This window comes from Saccopteryx bilineata, chromosome 10 (assembly GCF_036850765.1).
Source record: "Saccopteryx bilineata isolate mSacBil1 chromosome 10, mSacBil1_pri_phased_curated, whole genome shotgun sequence".
NCBI lineage: Eukaryota > Metazoa > Chordata > Mammalia > Chiroptera > Emballonuridae > Saccopteryx > Saccopteryx bilineata.
Window position 1 is genome coordinate 4,391,521 of NC_089499.1, and position 20,065 is coordinate 4,411,585.

General features: G+C 51.0%; 2 protein-coding genes across 2 annotated transcripts in view; both read left to right on the forward strand.

Moving 5' to 3' along the window:
- Positions 1-3,643, forward strand: part of ARL8B (ADP ribosylation factor like GTPase 8B) — a 50,685-nt gene extending 47,042 nt beyond the window's left edge. Inside the window, exon 7 of the mRNA XM_066244939.1 lies at positions 1,431-3,643. Coding sequence (XP_066101036.1) covers positions 1,431-1,480 — 50 coding nt within the window. The 3' untranslated portion in view covers positions 1,481-3,643. The remainder of the gene's footprint in view (positions 1-1,430) is intronic.
- An 8,191-nt stretch (positions 3,644-11,834) lies between these two features.
- The window catches only part of EDEM1 (ER degradation enhancing alpha-mannosidase like protein 1), a 29,993-nt gene continuing 21,762 nt past the window's right edge, over positions 11,835-20,065 (forward strand). The window contains exons 1-2 of the mRNA XM_066245960.1: positions 11,835-12,495; positions 18,249-18,321. Of these exons, the coding sequence (XP_066102057.1) occupies positions 11,975-12,495; positions 18,249-18,321 (594 nt within the window). The 5' untranslated portion in view covers positions 11,835-11,974. The remainder of the gene's footprint in view (positions 12,496-18,248; positions 18,322-20,065) is intronic.

The following is a 20,065-nucleotide window of genomic DNA, read 5'->3' on the forward strand; positions in this document are numbered from 1 at the left end:
CGGGTGGTGAAGGTCATGGATGTGGCAGAACATTCTACCATGCACAGGAAGGGGCCTCCGCCCTTCCCAGCAGAGAGTTAATCAGCCCCACATGTCAAGGCTGGGGTCAGGAACCTCTGCTCCAGCCTTAGCAGTGAGTGTCTGCCCCGCCACTCCCGGGCCTCGGCCACTCTTGTCACTGATGATCCACCCGGAGTGCCACACTGTTCCCTTTGCCTGGCGTCTGTGGGACAGCCCCCAGCCCCCGATGATCACTGGTATGTTTTCCAACTGCGATGCTTGAAGCTCCTTGAGGGTGGGGAGGGCTCCCCCCACATCCGCGTGCCCGGCACTCACGGTGCCCGGCCCGGCTCCTCCCACGTCCACGTGCCCGGCACTCACGGTGCTCGGCCCGGCTCCTCCCACGCCTGCGTGCCCGGCACTCAACGGTACCCAGCCTGCTCTCCCCACATCTGCGTGCCCGGCACTCATGGTACCTGGCCTGCTCCTCCCACATACACATGCCCGGCACTCATGGTGCCCAGCACTCACGGTACCCGGCCTGCTCCTCCCACATCCACATACCCAACACTCACGGTGCCCAGCACTCACGGTACCCGGCCTGCTCTTCCCACGTTCACATGCCCGGCACTCACGGTACCCGGCCTGCTCCTCCCACGTTCACGTGCCCGGCACTCACGGTACCCGGCCTGCTCCTCCCACGTTCACGTGCCCGGCACTCACGGTACCCGGCCTGCTCCTCCCACGTTCACGTGCCCGGCACTCACGGTACCCGGCCTGCTCCTCCCACGTCCACGTGCCCGGCACTCACGGTACCCGGCCTGCTCCCCCCACATCCACATGCCCGACACTCACGGTGCCCGGCACTCACGGTACCCGGCCTGCTCCTCCCAAGTCCACGTGCCTGGCACTCACGGTGTCTGGCCTTACAGGCGGGCAGCAGATTTTTGAGTGAATGAAAGATGGCACAAGCGGCCTTTACACACTTTCACTTTTTTTTTTTTTTTTTTTTTTTTTTTTTTTTTTTTATTCATTTTAGAGAGGAGAGGGAGAGACAGAGAGAGAGAGAGAGAGAGAGGAGAGACAGAGAGAGAGAAGGGGGGGAGGAGCTGGAAGCATCAACTCCCATATGTGCCTTGACCAGGCAAGCCCAGGGTTTCGAACCGGCGACCTCAGCATTTCCAGGTCGACGCTTTATCCACTGCGCCACCACAGGTCAGGCACACTTTCACTTTTAAACCAGACTCTTCGGTCTCGTCCTTCCTCGATGGTCCCCAGGGCGTCAGGTAGTGGAACCGGAGGACAGGTCCAGAAAGCAGAAGAGGGCTGGCCCAGCGTGTGCTTTGAATTAGCTGTGTTTTAAATATTCTCTCTGGTGTTCCATTTCTTAATTTTAGTATTTTAACGCCTTTTTTCTCTCCATCTTTTAGATATCACACTTCAGTGGCTTATTCAACATTCAAAATCTAGAAGAAGCTGAAAAGCACTTCCTGGAGTCTTCCAGTCCTTCCTGGCTATAATCCTAGAACTACTGCCCGTTCCGCTGAAGTACTTCCCAGAATACGGTCCTTCCTAAACCCAAGAAATTGCCTTTTCAGAGTTTATTTCTCATGTGCACTGCTGACGATGTGTGTCCCTAACCCTTCATACCGAATCAGCTAGAGTTGTCATGATAAAGTCAGCACACACAAAGGCTTCTTATACGTACTGTCTTAAACAGTGTGTAGAGATTTTTTTTAAAAAAACAAAACAAAAAACATACTTTTGACCATCTTAAATCAAGAAAATTGCATATTTCTGTTCTGGTCTTTGTGGGCCAGATTTTTATATTGGTTTTTGGTAAACGTCTATCTGATACTTCATTGTAGAGTCTAGTAGCTTCCCACTGACACTGACCTGGTACAGCATGGAGTTTCTAGTGCCGCGCGCAGTACTTAGAGAACCTTTAGCCTGACTCACGTGGGATGTGAACACAATGTTGACGTCTCCCACAAATGCATGTGAAATGTATACTTACACCTTAGGAATTTTAAAAATGGCCCGCCAAGAGTGAACAGAGGCACCAGATCAATGTTGTCATTGGTCCTTCACACTGGTGAGACCTTACGTGATGAATTTTTAAAAGATTCTGCTTTCTGAGAATTGTCACCAGATGCCGCTGGGGACATGGGAGGAACTAAGGCATGCTGTTCTGTATCTGTCCAGATCGTTACTTCTCTATTTTTTCCTTTTTTTTTTTTTTGCTGGTTCAACACACTTTTTTAAGGGGTTGGGAATTGAAGATTTTCTCCAAAGCTTTCATGAATTTAGAGCATTCCGGCCAATGTAATAAAGCGTGTGAAGAGTGTCAGACTCCGTCCTCTCTCTCTGCAGTCCTCCTGTCGGGCAGTGGCCTGGCGGCACTCCTGACCCCTGACTCTTCATATCCAGGCAGACAGTGGACTCTCAGCACACTAGATCCGTGCACACACAGAGTTCTTGCCTTTCTCTCTTACTGATGTAAGCGTGGGCACTTGTTTGCCTGGTGCCGTTAGACATCTCAGTTATCGTGACAACTCTAGAGCTGCCGCCCCGTCTAAAGGGATCGTGCGGAACGGCTGCAGGCTGGTGGGTGACGGGTCAGACTCGGAACTGAGGGCCTGAGGCTGCTTGCTGTCGGCTTCTGGGAGGCGGGGTGTGGGAGTCTAAAGCTGGTCTGTCGTGTGCGCTCTCCACATCCACGCGGGGACACGGTGCTATGGTTCGCGCACAGACTGCTTCCCACGACCGCTGCGGTAGGTGCGGCTGTGGTGGCCACGCGGCCTGTCCCTGTGCGACTTTGTTTCTTTTGTTAAGCAGCCCCCACATGGCCAGCACGTTCCAGACACGCTGGGCACTCAGAGTGCAGTCGCCGTGAGGCCCCTGACTGGCCCCAGTTTGCATCTGGAGACGCTGTGGCCGTAGCAGTGTCTGTACAGAACGCTGCGCTGCACAAACACTACTTAATTTGCTCCAGCCACATTTTCATGCGTAGAATCTCGGCTTTTAAAATTCTGTTATTATCTGAAGCATGTTGCCTACTCCCTGGGGGGGCGGATGGTTCTGTCATCAAAGGTTAGTTACATTCGCTACTGCAGTTCAACGCCATGAATGGTTGGTCACTGTGAACCGTTACAGAGAATGTGGCGATTTGCTCGTGCCTAAAAGGAGGAATGGGAACTAGAATGTGTGACTCGGGACCGCATGGGTCCAGAATTGACCTACAGCTAACACCTTGGTGTGTTTGTGTGTCTGTTCATTGCTTTCAGCATTTCAAGACACCCAGACACTACTGTCGACATTTTCCTGTGCATTATTAACCTCTGCATGTGAAAACATAACAGTACTGAACTTTGTAAATACGTGAATTTTTTATTTAGGTGGATGCATTTTTTGTCTGTTTACTGCTCTTCTCAGCTTTATTCAATAAACTTGCATTTTGAGGGTTGTATTGACAATTTTAACTTAAAATGAGCATCATTAATGGGAGATGCTGACTTTTTGGGATGGGATGAAGGGTTAGACCCAGTGAGGAGGGTGTGTGAATGTGTGCAAGAAAGAAACCAGCTCAGCTCTCAAAGAACTGAGTCTGTAGGCTAAAGGTGAAATAAACTTTTAAAATATCCACGTGACTGATTCTGTCATTTTTATTTTGACGGTGGATGCAGGAGATGCTAACCATCATGATATATCAAATTTAGGGCTTTTATTTATTGTTTGTTTTAGTTATCGCTTATAGAGAGAGGAACGGAGAAAGAGAAACGACTTCGTGCTCCAGTTGTTGATGCATTCATTGTTGGCTCTTGAAACATGGACCCTGACCAGGGATCAGTATCTGTATGACCTTTCAATTGAGCTACCCGCCAGGGCCCAGATTGAGGACTTTTAAAGTGGCAAGCACTCATTAACTATTTTATAATCCTTTTTTTAAAAAAAACAAACAAAAACAACCTAACCTGTGGTAGCGCAGTGGGTAAAGCGTGGACCTGGAATGCGGAGGTCCCCAGTTCAAAACCCCAGACTTGCCCAGTCAGGGCACATATGAGAAACAATATGCTTTGATGCTTCCCATTGCTCCCCCCTTCTCTCTCTCTCTCTCCTCTCTCTAAAGTCAATAAATAAAATTTTTTTTAAATGATAAGGTGCCTTGTTAGCACCGGTAGGTAGCACATCAGTCTCATAAAAATAACAGATCTCTACTAGTGGCCAATTGGTTGTATAATTTACTATCTTTAGGGCAGAAGTGCCTTGAATATCAGGTGAAAATTGTTTTATTGAATTGGTGGAGTCAAGCGATCAATTTGTTCCTCTTCTGACCACCCTCTTGTCCAAGTGGTTTTATTTATTTATTTATTTATTTATTTATTTATTTTTTACAGAGAGTGAGTCAGAGAGAGGGATAGACAGGGACAGACAGGAATGGAGAGAGATGAGAAGCATCAATCATTAGTTTTTCATTGCACGTTGCAACACCTTAGTTGTTCATTGATTGCTTTCTCATATGTGCCTTGACCGCGGGCCTTCAGCAGACCGAGTAACCCCTTGCTCAAGCCAGCGACCTTGGGTCCAAGCTGGTGAGCTTTGCTCAAACCAGATGAGTCTGCACTCAAGCTGGCAACCTCAGGGTCTTGAACCTGGGTCCTTCCGCATCCCAGTCTGACGCTCTATCCACTGCGCCACCTCCTGGTTAGGCTGTCCAAGTGGTTTTTGAATGGGGGGGGTATAGTTAGCTTACTTTACCTTTGATTGTAAGTTTATATACTGCTCACAAAAATTAGGGGGTATTTCTTTTTTTTTTTTTTTTTTTTCAAAGTTAGAAGCAGGGAGGCAGACTCCTGCATGCGCCTGACCGGGATCCACCCTGCATGCCCACCAGGGGCGATGCTCTGCCCATCTGGGGCATTGCTTCGCTGCAGCCAGAGCCATTCTAGCGCCTGAGGCAGAGGCCATGGTGCCATCCTCAGTGCCCTGGCCAACTTTGCTCCCATAGAGCTTTGGCTGCGGGTCGGGAAGATAGAGACAGAGAGGGAGAAAAGGGGGAAGGGTAGAGAAGCAGATGGTGCTTCTCCTGTGTGCCCTGACTGGGAATTGAACCTGGGACTTCACACGCCAGGCAGAAACTCTACCACTGAGCCAACCGGCCAGGGCCAGAGATATTTTATAATGAATATGAAGCAGTAAAATAATCCCCTACTTTTTATGAGCAGTGTATCTGCTTTCAAAAACTGAGACTTCTAAAATCAACCCCTTTGATTCCATCAGGTAAATTGACTAGATTAGACTGGACTGGGTCATTGTCATACTTATTGTTTTGACTGAGGAACTAATTGCCTTGTGCCTTCTGTCCACATAGATTTAGTTACACTGAACCCCTGTTGATTTGGTCATTCTGACCCCTCTGGGTCTGGCAAATTGTGCCTGGCCTGGAAGAACAATTTAAATTCATGGTAGGCAGCACCATAACTGTCACATTCAGCTGGCCACATGATTTACTTGAAATTGGCTGTTAAGGGGAAACCATGTTTAGAATTTGAAATGTTTTCATTTAGTTACAAACTTTGAAGGTGGTGCCCTGAACGTGTGTCAGTGAAGACCCTTGAGAAGGAAGACAGCAAAGTGAACACCCGTCTTACTGACTTCCCTTAAACGTGCAGTTCCACAAGCACGCGGGCGTCCACTGCAGGTGTTTCCTGTTGATGAGTAAATAGCCTCCACACAGTTTTTTTTAAGATTTTTATTTATTGGTTTTTTTAGAGAGAGGAAAGAGAGAAAGGGGGAAGGAGCAGGAAGCATCAACAAATAGCACTATGTGCCTTGATCGAGCAAGCACAGGGTTTCAAACCAGGGACCTCGGCATTCCAGGTCCACACTTGATCCTCTGCACCACTGCAGGTCAGGCACAATTTCTGTTTAAAATTTGGTGTTAATTAAAATGGCTACCGTCATGACGGCTGCCTCCTGAATGATCTTGGGGAAGCAGAAGCAGGTCGAAAGTGCGAGGCAAAGCCACAGAGGTTCTGGAGTCCGAGCCCCAGCCGTCACTCATTCCATCCCTGTCTTCACTAAGGCAGTTCTGTTTGAAAATCTCAAGGCAGTGGTGATGTCATTCCAGTTCCCAGCAGGAATGGGAGCAGGGGAAGATGCCTTAGCTTCATTCTTTCCTGGGATGTTCGTTAAAGGAAGGAATGTAGCAGGAAAAGAATTGTGATTTGAGAATGTTAACGTAGCTTGGTTCTGTCGGCGGTGAGCATGGCAAGGTCGGGTTCTCTTTGCCTTTGACAGATCATGTGACAAGTGAATGGCTGAAGCCCCGGTCCCTACTGTACTGGCTCCCTAGTACCTTATCTCCGATACAATTTCTTCCACTCAAGGGCTCTGGGCTCTAGCAGCCTGAGATTTGGACAGGGGTGTAACAAAGGAGAGGTGGGAACACCCACTTACCCTTGTAAATATGTTATTGTTCTTCCACTTGAAAATAATCCAAAACACAAATGTTTACACTTTATAACTTTGCATTTTAACATAGTTACGGGTTAGAGATCACAGACATTCTGCAAAATGATACACTAACTTAACATTTGGTGTGAAGAAAATGCTATGAACACAGGGGTTTATACTTTGAAAGCCACTTAAAAATTTTAAAGCATTTCTTCCAGACTGCAGAACCTGTATATTGGTATACAATGTGGAAATATATATACCAATTTGGGGGTAAATGGTTTAGAGGTAACGTTTAACACTTTATAGCTACTCTGTTTCTAGTTTCTGCTAGAATTTATTTGGAGTTTGGAGAAACCTGGAGTCGTTTTTTGGAAGACACTTCCTTTCAAAGTAGTGAGGGTGGGGGTGGGGGTGGGAGCAACAAAACTAACGTGTTCCCTTTTGAACACGGGAAGTAGAACGTGTAGGATTGCTCATCGTAGTATCTCCTCAGCCAGCTCAGGCCCACCCGGCAGCTTTGTCAATCTGTCTCTATACCCTTTTTTGTGGCTACATTTTAAGGTTCTATGGTTTCTAGTTACCCGGTATATGAATTAGATATCTCCTTTTCTGTCTGTATCATTCTCTAAAGAGAAAGAAATTGCTATTATTTTTCATAGCTCTCACCAGTTAATGAAAGCACTAGCTCTTCTCACCCTTCAAAGAAAGGTTAGACTGTAGAATTCCTCCTCTCCAGGAATATCCCTGCCACTTGCTTGGGTGGTAAGTGTCAGTTCCTGCTGGGGTAGTGGCCGCATTTGATTGATTTAGTAGTGGGAAAGAAAGCACACCGCTTTTATTTTGTGTAAAAGGCGAAAGATTGATGCAATCTGAAGAGAACCCAGAGTATCCCACCACTTGTATTTTTTGGACAAGTTTATTTTTAATAGGTAAGTCACATAATTCAAAAATTGAAAAGACATGAACCCAATCCCACCCATGGCTGAGGAACCAACCTTCCATCACTACCCTGGCCCTGCAGGTAACCCTTACATCAGTTTATCTTTCCAACATATTTATACAAAACACGAAAAGTAAACAAAAATGTGTGCTTGGTTCTTTTCTTCTTTTCAAAGTGAGAGGAGGAGAGATAGACTCCCACATGCGCCCCAACAAGGATCCACCCAGCAACCCCCATCGGGGCCGGTGCTCTGCCCATCCGGGGTCATGCTCGCAACCGAGCTATTTTTTAGCACTTGCGGCAGAGGCTCCACAGAGCCATCCTCAGTGCCTAGGCCAGTGCGCTTGAACCAATCAAGCCATGGCTGTGGGAGGAGGGAGAGGTGGAGAAGCAGATTGTTGCTTCTCCCCTGTGCTGGGACAGGAAATCGAACTCGGACACGCGCACACCGGGCTGACACTCTACCACTGAGCCAACCTGCCAGGGCCTGGTTCTTTGTTTAAAATCACTTTCTTACACAGAAGGTAGTATACTGATTTACACATGGCTTTTTTTCAATTACTGTGTCCTGGTGACCTCTTCATATCAGAAAGTCAATTTTCAGGTTGGGTTTTCTGATTAGATACAGGTGTTTTCCCAGTCATGTCACACATTTACCTTGAGGGGGGAGTCCCAATCTAATCTAAAGGACTAGCACAAGATATTCCATTTTCTTTTGGTTCAGTTTAATTCGAGCAGGGAACATTTTTCTGAACCTGAGCCCTAAGCCCTGGTCTGTGCCTTGCAGGGCACTGAAGTCCACATTGTTGCCTGGGCTGTGGGTTGGGGATAGCAGAAGGACCGGGCTGTCTGCATCCAGGGCCAGCTAGTGGTAGTAAATTTCCCTGGGACTAATGTGGGAGACCTAGGCAGTAGCGCTTTTTTTTTTTTTTCTCCCAGAGAGAGGGAGGGATAGACAGGGACAGACAGACAGGAACGGAGAGAGATGAGAAGCATCAGTCAATAGTTTTTCATTGCGCCTTGCAACACCTTAGTTGTTCATTGATTGCTTTCTCACATGTGCCTTGACTGCAGGCCTTCAGCAGACCGAGTAACCCCTTGCTTGAGCCAGCAACCTTGGGTTCAAGCTGGTGGGCTTTTTGCTCAAACCAGATGAGCCCGCGCTCAATCTGGCGACCTCGGGGTCTCGAACCTGGATCCTCTGCATCCCAGTCCAATGCTCTATCCACTGCGCCACCGCCTGGTCAGGTGGCAGTAGCTCTTTTTCTGTGAGCAGCCAACCAGCTCTGAGAACTTGAACCCACAACCTGATTTCTTCCCTCATGGCTTGTGGAGTATATAGCAGCCCTTACAAGGTTTTTTGTGAAGAGTAAATGAGAACAGGAAATTTTTTTTTTCTATTTTTTTTTCCTGAAGCTGGAAACGGGGAGAGACAGTCAGACAGACTCCCGCATGCGCCCGACCAGGATCCACCCGGCACGCCCACCAGGGGCGATGCTCTGCCCACCATGGGGCGTCGCTCTGCCGTGACCAGAGCCACTCTAGCGCCTGGGGCAGAGGCCAAGGAGCCATCCCCAGCGCCCGGGCCATCTTTGCTCCAATGGAGCCTTGGCTGCGGGAGGGGAAGAGAGAGACAGAGAGGAAGGAGGGGGTGGGGGTGGAGAAGCAAATGGGCGCTTCTCCTATGTACCCTGGCCGGGAATCGAACCCGGGTCCCCCGTACGCCAGGCCAATGCTCTACCGCTGAGCCAACCGGCCAGGGCCGAGAACGTGAAATATTTTGAAAACCGCAAGATGTATACCACCGGCAGCTGTTGCCAGTTTTATCATTAAAAAAAGCATCTTTCAGAATTTGGATAGTTTTCTCTGATTATGAAAGAGGTTTGTTTTTTATTAGAGCTTGTTTCTAATGCGAGGACAGGAGCGGTCGCTGATGTGGTCCATAGTTGACCTGGGTAAAGATCGAACTTAAATCTTTTAAGTTAAAAATTGCAATGAAATAGCTTAGGAAGGAAATGTGCAACACAGCTTCATACTCACATTCAGTCTGCGAGCTTCCAGCAAGACAGACCTGAAGTTCAGGATCAAGCTCTGAGGTTGACCTTGAGCCAGGTGCCGATGTGCCTTTCCCAGAGAAGAAAAGGCAGAATCTGTGTAGGCAGAACGTCAGGGCTCCGTACATTCTTTTTAATGCTCGGGCAGGGCTTTCTCAGGATTTCAGGGAGGAATACGGCTCAGCCAACAAAAAGGGCTTTACTGTGTGCAAGCTACCTTGTGTTCTAGTGAAATGTCTCTTTTGGGATCCTTTTCAGTCTCCATTCCATCTCCTCTATATTATTGCAGAAAGTCCCCTGACCCGGAGAATGTGATGAGTGTGCCACATGACTTGATCACCCTGTGAATCACTCCTTTGGTCACTCAGCCAAGGTCTGATTTGGGCCTCCCATCAGGACTTGCTTCCCAAGCTTTTCAGGAACCCCGACATAACCGGCACATGGTCTAAACTTATGGAAGGCAAACCTTAGCAGATGTTTCCAAATGCAGCCAACAAAAGAAAACAAAAACCCCTGTTGCATCATTACCTGAAAGCTACAATCCTTCAGAGCCCACATGTGCAACCTGCTTCATTAGAGGAAGTAGACTCAGGGCAGTCAAGTGATCTGATCGGGAATCTAGCCCCCACCTCAAAGCTGCCGTCACTGCTGCGGTGCACAGGGGATATGGTGGGAGTGGAGGAGCAGGAGGGGACATGGTTAAATAGATCTGGTGAAAACAATTTGGTGGAGGCAGCAGTCTTGACTCCTCCCGCAGCCTTCCCCCGACCTTGTTAAAGGTCGTATTTCCGAGACAAAGACAATACAATCTTAATAATTCCTGAAATTGCCAGGTGCTGAAATCTCCCAAGAGCACTTGTTAACATACATTCCGGGAGCCTCTGTTGGAGTTCTAGAGGTCCAGGACAGCATCTGGGAATGTGTGTTTTACAATGTGTGGGCAGTTCCTACAAATTAGGGTGTTCTAATAAAAACAATTCAAGATAGAGTTTTGTGCAGACAAGCTAAAAGGTAATATCCTACTCTCACCATAAACAAACACGTTAAAAATCCTGACCTTCTGCCTGACCTGTGGTGGCGCAGTGGATAAAGCGTCAACCTGGAATGCTGAGGTTGCCAATTCAAAACCCTGGGCTTGCCTGGTCAAGGCACATATGGGAGTTGATGCTTCCTGCTCCTCCCTTCTCTCTCTCTCTATCTATCTATCTATCTCTCCTGACTAAAATGAATAAATAAAGTCTTTTTTTTTTTTAACTTTTAATGGCCCTGGCCGGTTGGCTCAGCGGTAGAGCGTCAGCCTGGCGTGCGGGGGACCCGAGTTCGATTCCCAGCCAGGGCACATAGGAGAAGCGCCCATTCTCCACCCCCCCCTCCTTCCTCCCCGTCTCTCTCTTCCCCTCCCGCAGCCAGGGCTCCATTGGAGCAGAGATGGGCCGGGCGCTGGGGATAGCTCCTTGGCCTCTGCCCCAGGCGCTAGAGTGGCTCTGGTAGGGGCAGAGTGACGCCCTGGAGGGGCAGAGCATCGCCCCCTGGTGGGCAGAACGTCGCCCCTGGTGGGCGTGCCGGGTGGATCCTGGTCGGGCGCATGCGGGATTCTGTCTGACTGTCTCTCCCCGTTTCCAGCTTCAAAAAAAAAAATTAAATTAAAAAAAAATCCTGACCTTCTGTTGGGGAAAGGTGACCAGATTAAGAACTATAAACTGATACAGAAAATATGGGGATGTAAAGTACAGCACAGAGAATATGGTCAATAATATTGTAATAAATATGTATGATGTCAGGTGGGTACTGGAAATATCAGGGGGAATACTCTGTGAATTACATGACTTCTAACCACTATTCTGATGTTGTTCACCTGAAAATAATAGAATGTTGAAAGTCAACTGTCATTGAAAAATATTTTTAAAAACTTGGCCTTGCTATTGTAAAGTAGGTCCTTTTATAAAGAAATGTCCCTGTCCCTCTTCGTTCCTAACCTCTTCTGTCACCATCCCTAATCTATACAGCTGCAGCGGCTTTCTCCGGTCTCAGCTCCGCTGGGCGGGTCCCGGCCACGTCTCTGTCCCACGTCCGGAGGGCGCTCCCGTGCCAAGCTGCGATTGGCTGGAAGTTCGGTCGCCCGGCGTCCGAGCGGCCGCTACTCGCCACGCCAGCCCGTCGGGACTCGGGCCCGCCCAGGGGTGGGGCCTAGCACACGGGGCGTGGTCAGCCCGGGAGGGGCGTGGCCGGAGCGGGGAGGGCGGGGCTCGCGGAAGTGCCGGCGGCCTATGGCACGGGAGGCAGCGCGCCGCGCCCCTCGAGGCCGAGCCCGGCCAGGCCAATCCTCGGCGACCAGGCGGGCGAAGGCGAGGCCTGGCGGGCCGGACCGGAGGGGTTGGGGGCGGGAGACAATGGGTCGGTTCTCGGTGCGTCACCCCGGAGTTCCTTAAAGGGGCAGCGCGCGGGGCGCCGGGCAGCGCGGGTGCGGCGGCCGGCGGCAGGCCCCGCGCTCTGGGAGGATGCCCGCGGCGCCCGAGCGACCATGCAATGGCGAGCGCTCGTCCTGGGGCTGCTGCTCCTGCGGCTGGGCCTCCACGGCGCGCTCTGGCTCGTCTTCGGGCTGGGGCCCAGCATGGGCTTCTACCAGCGCTTCCCGCTCAGCTTCGGCTTCCAGCGCCTGAGGGCCCCCGACGGCCCCGCGGTCCGGCTCGGGACGCCCGGGGAGCCGGCCGGGCCGTCGTGGCTGCGGCCGCCGGGGCCGGGGCCGGGGCCCGGGCCCGGGCCCGGGGCGACGGCGGGGCGGCGGCGGGCTCCGCGGCGGCCCCGACCGGGCGTGTGCGGCCCGGCGCACTGGGGCGACGTGCTGGGCGGCCGGGGCCGCGGCCGGGACGAGTACGAGCGGCGCTACAGCGGCGCCTTCCCTCCGCAGCTGCGTGCCCAGATGCGCGACCTGGCGCGGGGCATGTTCGTCTTCGGCTACGACAACTACATGGCGCACGCCTTTCCGCAGGACGAGCTCAACCCCATCCACTGCCGCGGCCGAGGGCCTGACCGCGGGGACCCGTGAGTAGCCGCTGCGCCCTCGCGCCGGGGGCCGCCCCGCCGTCCGTCCCCCGGGGGCCCCGGGGATGCCAGGGCGCTTAGGGTCCTGGGCCAGCGCCCCTGCCGCTTTGGCCGGTGCTCCCGGAGGTCCCCCTGCGCTTGCGGTGCGCGAATGGGCCAGGGACTCTTCTCCTTCTTGACTCTCCCGGAATCAAGAACTGCGGAACAGCTGTCCAGCTGTCCAGCGCACTCGCTTTCACAGACGGGGAAACCGAAGCCCAGGGCCCGGAAGGGACAGTGGCAGTGCCAAGAGGTGACGTGGGGGCCTTTAGACTCCCACCTCCAGCCCCTTGTTCCGATGAACGTACAGTAACGCGAAATCCTCGTAAACGTAGCTTCAGAACCAGCCTCTCTCTCCCTGGGCTTCTCTATCTAAAGGGAGTTGGCCCCGGGAAAAGGACATCTCCGAAGCCACCCAGTGAGTTTGAGGAAGAAACAACAGCCTTGTTTCTTCATCACGAGGCGGCTGCTTAAGGCGGCAGATACTTAGGTGGAGCAAGAGGGGAGGCTGTCTGGGCCAGACTTGGGGTCCTAGTACTCAGGGTGAGATTCCCTGGCCGCTGAGTGGACTGTCAGCGTATCGCCCTGTAAGTCTGTCCCTTAAATTCCCCCGCTCTGGTGTCAGGGCTGTCGGGGAAGTCGCCATTCCTGCCCTTCCACCAGCCTTGTTTGTGTGAAGGCTATAAGCTTCAAGGGTCACTGCTGTTGACCTCGGAGTCCAAGAGGACAGCACGCCCAGCTAAGGACCTCCTAGCTGGAGGGAAGAGTGTGCTTTGTCACCGACCCGGTCGGGACAGATGGATGACTGCCACCCGGGGTTCCCCCCCCCCCCGGGAGGCGGGAGTGCAGGACAGGGGCCGCTCAGTCCCCTGGGGACACGCTTCATGGGTGCCTTTAGCCGTTTGGGGCTCAGGTGAAAAGCGAGTCCAACCTTTGGGTTCTAGAAAGGAAACCCAACAAAACACTGAAGGGGCTTGAAGAGTTATAAAAATGGTTTGTTTACCTACAAATTCATGTCACAAGATGCAGTTTGAGACCAGGATTTTCTATCTCTCTTTTTTTTTTTCTTTTTTTTTTTTTTAGGAAAGGTTATATTAAATTTTGAAAATAAAATTACTGGGTCTTTCAGATTGTGGGAATTAAGGAGTCATTTGTTTTTGCTTAACTATACTAGACTTTATACCTGTGTGTTTTCTTTTGATCTTAATTTTTTTGAGAAGAATTAAAATTTGAAAAAAGCCTAAAATCCCGCTACCCGGTTATTTTTCATTGATCTTTCTGGCCAGCTCCTGCCCGTCTGCCCACGCGGTTTTACAGAGTTCAAATCAAAGTATGTGCATGTACCTGTTCTGGGTTGTAATGTTTTCTCACTGATGCTCATAGAGTTACAGGAGGGATGAGAGCACGGCCAAGGAGTGCCCTGCGGTCTCTCAGTCTCTCCCGGACTTCCTTTTATGGGGTGAACCTGGGGAAACAGTTTAATGAGGACACATGATAGAGAACACTCCCAGTTGGGACTCTGATGGTCTGGAGACTGAGTTCGTGACATTTTGTGTTTCTTAAGGAACTTAGGAACCCTCTGGAGACCCACTCCAGCGAGGTGAGGCGGCAGGTGGTCCCCGTGGGCATTCTGGGTGGCACAGCCCTTTGCTTCCGGGTGAAGTGCTGCTGACGAGTGTTTTGGTTTGATTGCACCGTGACAGGCTGGGTAGGTGAGGTCCGGTTGCTTTGAGACACGTCTGCAGTTGGAGAGCTGGCGTTGGAAATATCGAAGGGTTGTAGTTGGTGAAGCCTCGGTGTCTTTTGGAGGTGGAGGAGCCTGGGTCCTGGTGGCCTGGAGCGGACCCTCACGCTGGACCCCCACACAGAGTGGAAAGATTAATTCTGCTTACTCCCTTCCTTTAACCTGACTCTGCCCAGACTTGAGTCTTGTGAAGGAGAGTTTAAAATCTGAGTTCCCTCTGGCTCTGAAACAATAGAGCACATTCACATTTACAAGATTAATAACCTGTAATAAAAATCTTCCAGATATTTCAAAAATCAAATGTATGCCAGTGATTGTTGTCAAATATGCTCTTAGGATTAATTTTAAAACAATAGAATGACACACAAAAAAAGGAAAAAGAAAGAAAAGCTATCGAGTGGTATAGCTATTGGGAAATTATGTAAAAAGTCCAGAAACAAAATATGAGGATTAAATATTTGCATCTCTCTCTCTCTTTTAGTTACATTTTCTAGAGGCTTATCTCGTGGTCTTGTTTGACAAGTGGTAGGGTGAGCTGTTAACATGAAGTAAATAGAACCTGAACCCTTTAAAAATAGCAAGTCTTTCTGTCCAGCTACAGACTACTATGCAAAGTCAGTTCTTCTCACATCCCCATTTTGGGTTGGATGGTCCAAATTCAAAGTTTCTTCAAGTAAATTGGATGTTCTATTTTTGCAATCCCATGAATAATGAACGATAGCTCAGGTCTTGAGCACATGACCCTTCTCTGCTTTCTCCCAACCTTACTGCTATTCACACAAATAAGCAAATCTCAAATTAACAAACCCCCTAAACCAACTCATTCCTAGGCACCCCTGGCTCGGGATGGCCGCGTCCACGCTTTTCACTCTCCCTCGGACCCTGTCCTCCCTCAGGGCCAGGCCCCCGTCTTTTCCTGTGATGCTGTTGACCTGTTTGAATGTGATTTTCCTTGATTGACTCCTTTCCTTTGAGCTGCTCTCCGAGCTTTTAACATCATTTGAGACTTGAGTTCTTTGGGGGTCCACCTTCCTTTCCCTTTGTCTGTCTCCCCAGCTCTCTAATCCCTTGAACACAGGAGCTGTTTCCTGGGTTCCCTCTGGGCCTCCCCAGCACCAGGTAGATTTTGGAACAGGTGGCACAGGTTAGGTATATTGTGGGCAAACTTTTTACCTATATGTTTGGTTTTGTTAACTCTATGATCCAAAGTTTCCTTTCAAATGCCCTAGTCTTTTCCATCTTCTCTGGGGGTTTAATAAGAACCTTCAAAATTCACAGTGGGGACAATGTCAATGCAAGTGGAGAGTTCACCTCTGGGCCACCGTGGTTCAGCCAGCTGGTTTCATGGAAAGACGAGGACTTCTGAGTGCGGCCTAGCACTGGACTGAGTTCTTGGCCTGAGGCACTGAGACAGAATCAAGTCAGGCCATCAACCAGGAGTATCTACAGAGAACAAGGCCGCAGTCCGACCAACATCGTGGTTTCACATAAATGGACTCACCAAACTTGGTGGTTTAGGCCAAGGGTTTATGAAGCCCACCTTTTTCTTCGTTTCCTTTCCCATTGTTCCTTTTTCTGTTCCACCTTGTTTTGAAAGCACGTATAGCAATTACTTGATAGAAGAGAATGGAAAATGTTTTTGTGAACACCTTAGATCTCAGAGTGGATTTGTCTGACTGCGTGGAGGGAAGGGACCACCCCAGTCACAGGGAGTACATTTTTACTGTGGCAACTTGTGTACTTGTTGTCATTGTTTGGGACTGCTTGGGCATCATATAGAAAAGCAGTTTAACTCCAGGTCTCCTTTAGTAATAGTCTGAAAGGAAAGCACAGTAAAAATTGGGAAGGTGTGCAGTGGTGACAATTAGTGACGCCTTCCACGGCTGTGCAGGTGGAGCAGGTGGGGTTTGTGGTTCACACACCATCCGCTCGGATGCCAACGGTGGGGAACCGTTTTCTGAGGCGGTGGGTGGTAGGAGCTCTCTGGGCTCCTGAGCAGCCGCCGCAGGGTTAGAGATCGGTGCCCAGCAGACGGGAGTTGGCAGGACTCCGCACAAGGATGTCCTGCCTGCGTCACCTTTTCCCACTGTCCACGTTTCCTGCATGCCTGTCAGCAGCAGTGCCCTTGAAACTTGTTTTAACCACGGTTCTCGTCTGCAGAGGACCTTCTGCGATTCTGTAAATTTTTGTAGAAAGAAAGGACGAAGGTGTGGTTTTTCAGCCACGTGGCATGCTGGCTTCGTGGCTTGTGAGAGACAAGATAGCCCAGTTCCTAGAGAGCCTGATACACAAGCTTGTTTTTAAAATTGTACCTAAAATGTTGCCATGCAGTCTCTGTCCTAGATTAAGTGTCCTAACAGCACAAAACAAAGCAGCAGGGAGGCTCAGGAAGAGAAGAGGTGTCTGCTGTTTCCTCTAAGGCCCTTCTGAGCCGGCTGAGGCAGTGGGGCCTGCCGGAGTGTCCCGAGGATTACAGAGTGGTCTGGCATTCACGGAAAACGCCAGAATACCGGCGACAATAAAACTGGGGCTTTGTCACTTTGGTCTCTTAGCAGTCGTCGTATTTCTCCCCTGGCTTTCATCTTTCTGAGCTTGTGCGGTTACTCTCGGGGTGGGAATGGGAGGGAAGAATCCCTGACCCTCCCAGAACTTGTCGAGCTGCCTTGATGCTGCCCACTATTTCTCCCTCCCTGCCCTTTCGGGTGAGTGAGCTGTTGTCATTGTCATGGTCAGTGTTGTGGAGAACTATCAGAGTGCCCGAGGGGCCTCTGACCCTCAGTGCTGTCCCGATGCCAGGTCTCACTGTGGTTTCAGAAAGGGGAGCAGCGTCAATGGGGGGTGTCGCAGAAGTGACACAGCTCCTGTCTCAGCCCATCTCAGAATCCACGAGATGGTGGGATCCTTTGGGTGAGATGTTCGGGAAACACAGTATGAAGAAGTTAATTTAGCCATGGCCGGCTAGCTCAGTTGGTTAGAACATCATCCCAATAGGCCAAGGTTATGGGTTTGATTCCTAGTCAGGACATGTGCAAGAATCAACCAATGAATGCACAAATGAGTGGAACAACAAATCGATGTCTCTCTCTCTCCCTCTCCCTCCTCCTCCCCCTCCTCCTCCCCCTCCCCCTCCCCCTCCTTCTCCTTCTTCCTCTCCTTCACTCCCCTTTCCTCCCTTTCTGGAATCAATAAATAAATTTTAAAAAGAAGAAAAGAAGTTAATTTATTCCCCCGCCCGGAGGACAGATGGGTAGTGCTGAGGCTGCACTGGAGGAATTTGCTCCTTGGGGTGTGTGACTGGCCGGAGGGACTGCCTTCCTCAGCCAGGTGTTTGGGACAGGCCATACAGGGGCTCTCCCTTCTGTTCCTAAACAGAGAGGTCATTTATGGTGATAAAACTGCCTCCCAGAGATGGCAGATGACTCTTGTCACCATCTGCTGACCTCTGGTTGGGTCCCCTTTTCTCTGTAGTGGCGACTTGTGTTCTGTGACTTGATTCAAACACTAAAAAAACTGTGACTTGTGGCCCTGGCCAGTTAGCTCAGTAGATATAGTGTTGGCCTGGCATGCAGACACCTCAGATTTGGTCTCCAGTCAAGGCACACATGAGAAGCAACCATCTGCTTCTCTCCCTCTTCCTCTCTTGCAGCCAGTGGCTCAATTGGATCGAGCGTCAGCCCCGGGCTTAGAGGATAGCCCGGTTGGTCCAATCATCAGCCCCAGATGGGGGTTGCTGGGTGGATCCCGGTCAGGGTGCATGTGGGAGTCGATCTCCCTTCCTCTCACTTAAAAACAAAAACAAAACAAAGAAAGAACTGACTTGGGAGATAGAAGGACCTTTGCCACACTGACCCACCCTGAATACATGCGCAGGGCCAGCGGTTTTAGTTTCTGACGGGGGTTGAGTTTTACTGTCTTACTTCTCCTGTAACATAAAGTGCCTTTGTTTAAGTCTAATTTGTGTCGTTCACAGTTCCAACCTGAACATCAATGACGTGCTGGGGAATTACTCACTGACGCTCGTCGACGCGCTGGATACACTTGCAGTAAGTCTTCAGCCTCGTTATTATTTTTTTTAATTACTTAAAGTCTTTTGGAGCTTGTTACCCCTGTTTCCCCCCTAGGATGGGAATTCTGGGAAATGTGATGCTCAAAATATATCCCTTGCTTTTGTAAGTGTTGTTTCTTTTAACGACCTTTCCCAACATGAGTGCCGACATGAGTGTCTCCAGGGGCAAAAGCAGCGAAGGGGAAAGGAGGGGAGATGTGATTCCCTCAGAAGTGGGGAGGAGCGTGTGGGAATTTGGGGAAGCCTGTTTTTCTCCCAGTGTCCCACTATTTTATTCCCTCGAAGAATCAAAGAGCATTCGTGGAAGTTTACAGTGACCATGAATGTTCCAGGTAGTAGTAAGGTTTCAGATGTTAAAGACCAGAACTCAGGGCCGGTAAGTCCCCGGACATATCTCCCAGCGGCCAGCCCCGGCCCCAGGAGCGTGCGGCCCTGTCCGGCCAGCCTGTGCAGAGGCCTCAATACTTCCCTCCCTCGCTGGCCCTGGGGAACCGCAGACCTTTGACCGGAGTTGCAGAGCGGGTGGGAAGCAGTGAGCACTGTGGCAGGTGTGCTCCGCCTTCTTCCTGACCTCTGCTTCCGAATACAGCTCCCAGGGGCTGCATCCCAGCCCAGCAGGGCTTTAAAACCTCTCCCGCTCGTTGTCCAGCAAGCCTTTGCCACTAGAACATTCTTTCTGTAGTCTCGGCCCCAGTCCTGCATGTAATAACTCACCCTGCCTTTTAGCTTCCCTGGCAAGGGGCTGAAGCGGCAGGAGAGGAGTTGCGTAACGCTGGCGCAGTTTCCCTCCGCGCCGGCCGGTGCGTTCCTGGTGGTAGAATTACAGAATCACCAGAACTCAGGAGCTGGCGAGGCGTGTGGCACTCCGCTGGGCCTGATGGGAACCCGGGGCGTGGCTCCGCCGGGCGGGGCGGCCAGGCAGTGTCTCCTCTCCGCCATCCGCCCTCGGCGACCAGATGTGCCCAGACCAGTACGTCTGGCCCACCTAGAGCTGCCTTGTCGGAGATAAGAGGCTGACTCAGCCACAGGTGTTGCTTAACAAAGCCCCAAGACTCGGGCCCAGCTGCGGGAGCCTCGGCCCGGCCCCCCCGCCACGCTCACGACACCAGGACCTGCTCTCTGTTGTTCACCGCACTCCCCCTCTCCTGCCACGTGTTCAGAAATGAATTTCTCCTGATTCGGCTTTCCCAGCACAGAGTCCAAGGGTGTCCTCCCTAAACGCAGAATTCTGCCCCCAGAGGAACGTGCGCAGGTTGGCATGTCTGTCCCACTACTGAGGAGCCACTGTGCACAGCCGCCTCTCAGAGGCCCTGAGAGGTCCCGGAGTCCCTCCTCTGGTCAGTCCTGCTTTCCTTGCGTCCGGTCGGGGGCTCGGACCGGCTGTCCATCCTGACTACCGCGGTACCTACAGCACGGAGCTGCAGTCGCCGGCTTCCTTCCCGCCTTCCACCTGAGCTGAGCTCAGACAGCGCTGCAGCTGCCGGCAGACATTGGTGCTGGTGAACATCTGGAAGGAAGCGGACTGTCTCTGTGGTTTTCATTGTGCCAATATCCGGCTCTTGCTGCGTTCACACTGCAGGCTTGGTTTTTAGCTGTTACTTCTGTTGAGGTTTTCCTTCTCTTTGGTAACATCTCAGACCGGCTCTGACAGAGGTGCTGCAGAACCCCTCGGGGACAGCGCTCTCCCGGCCCTGGGGTGCAGCCTGATGCCCGGTTGCATA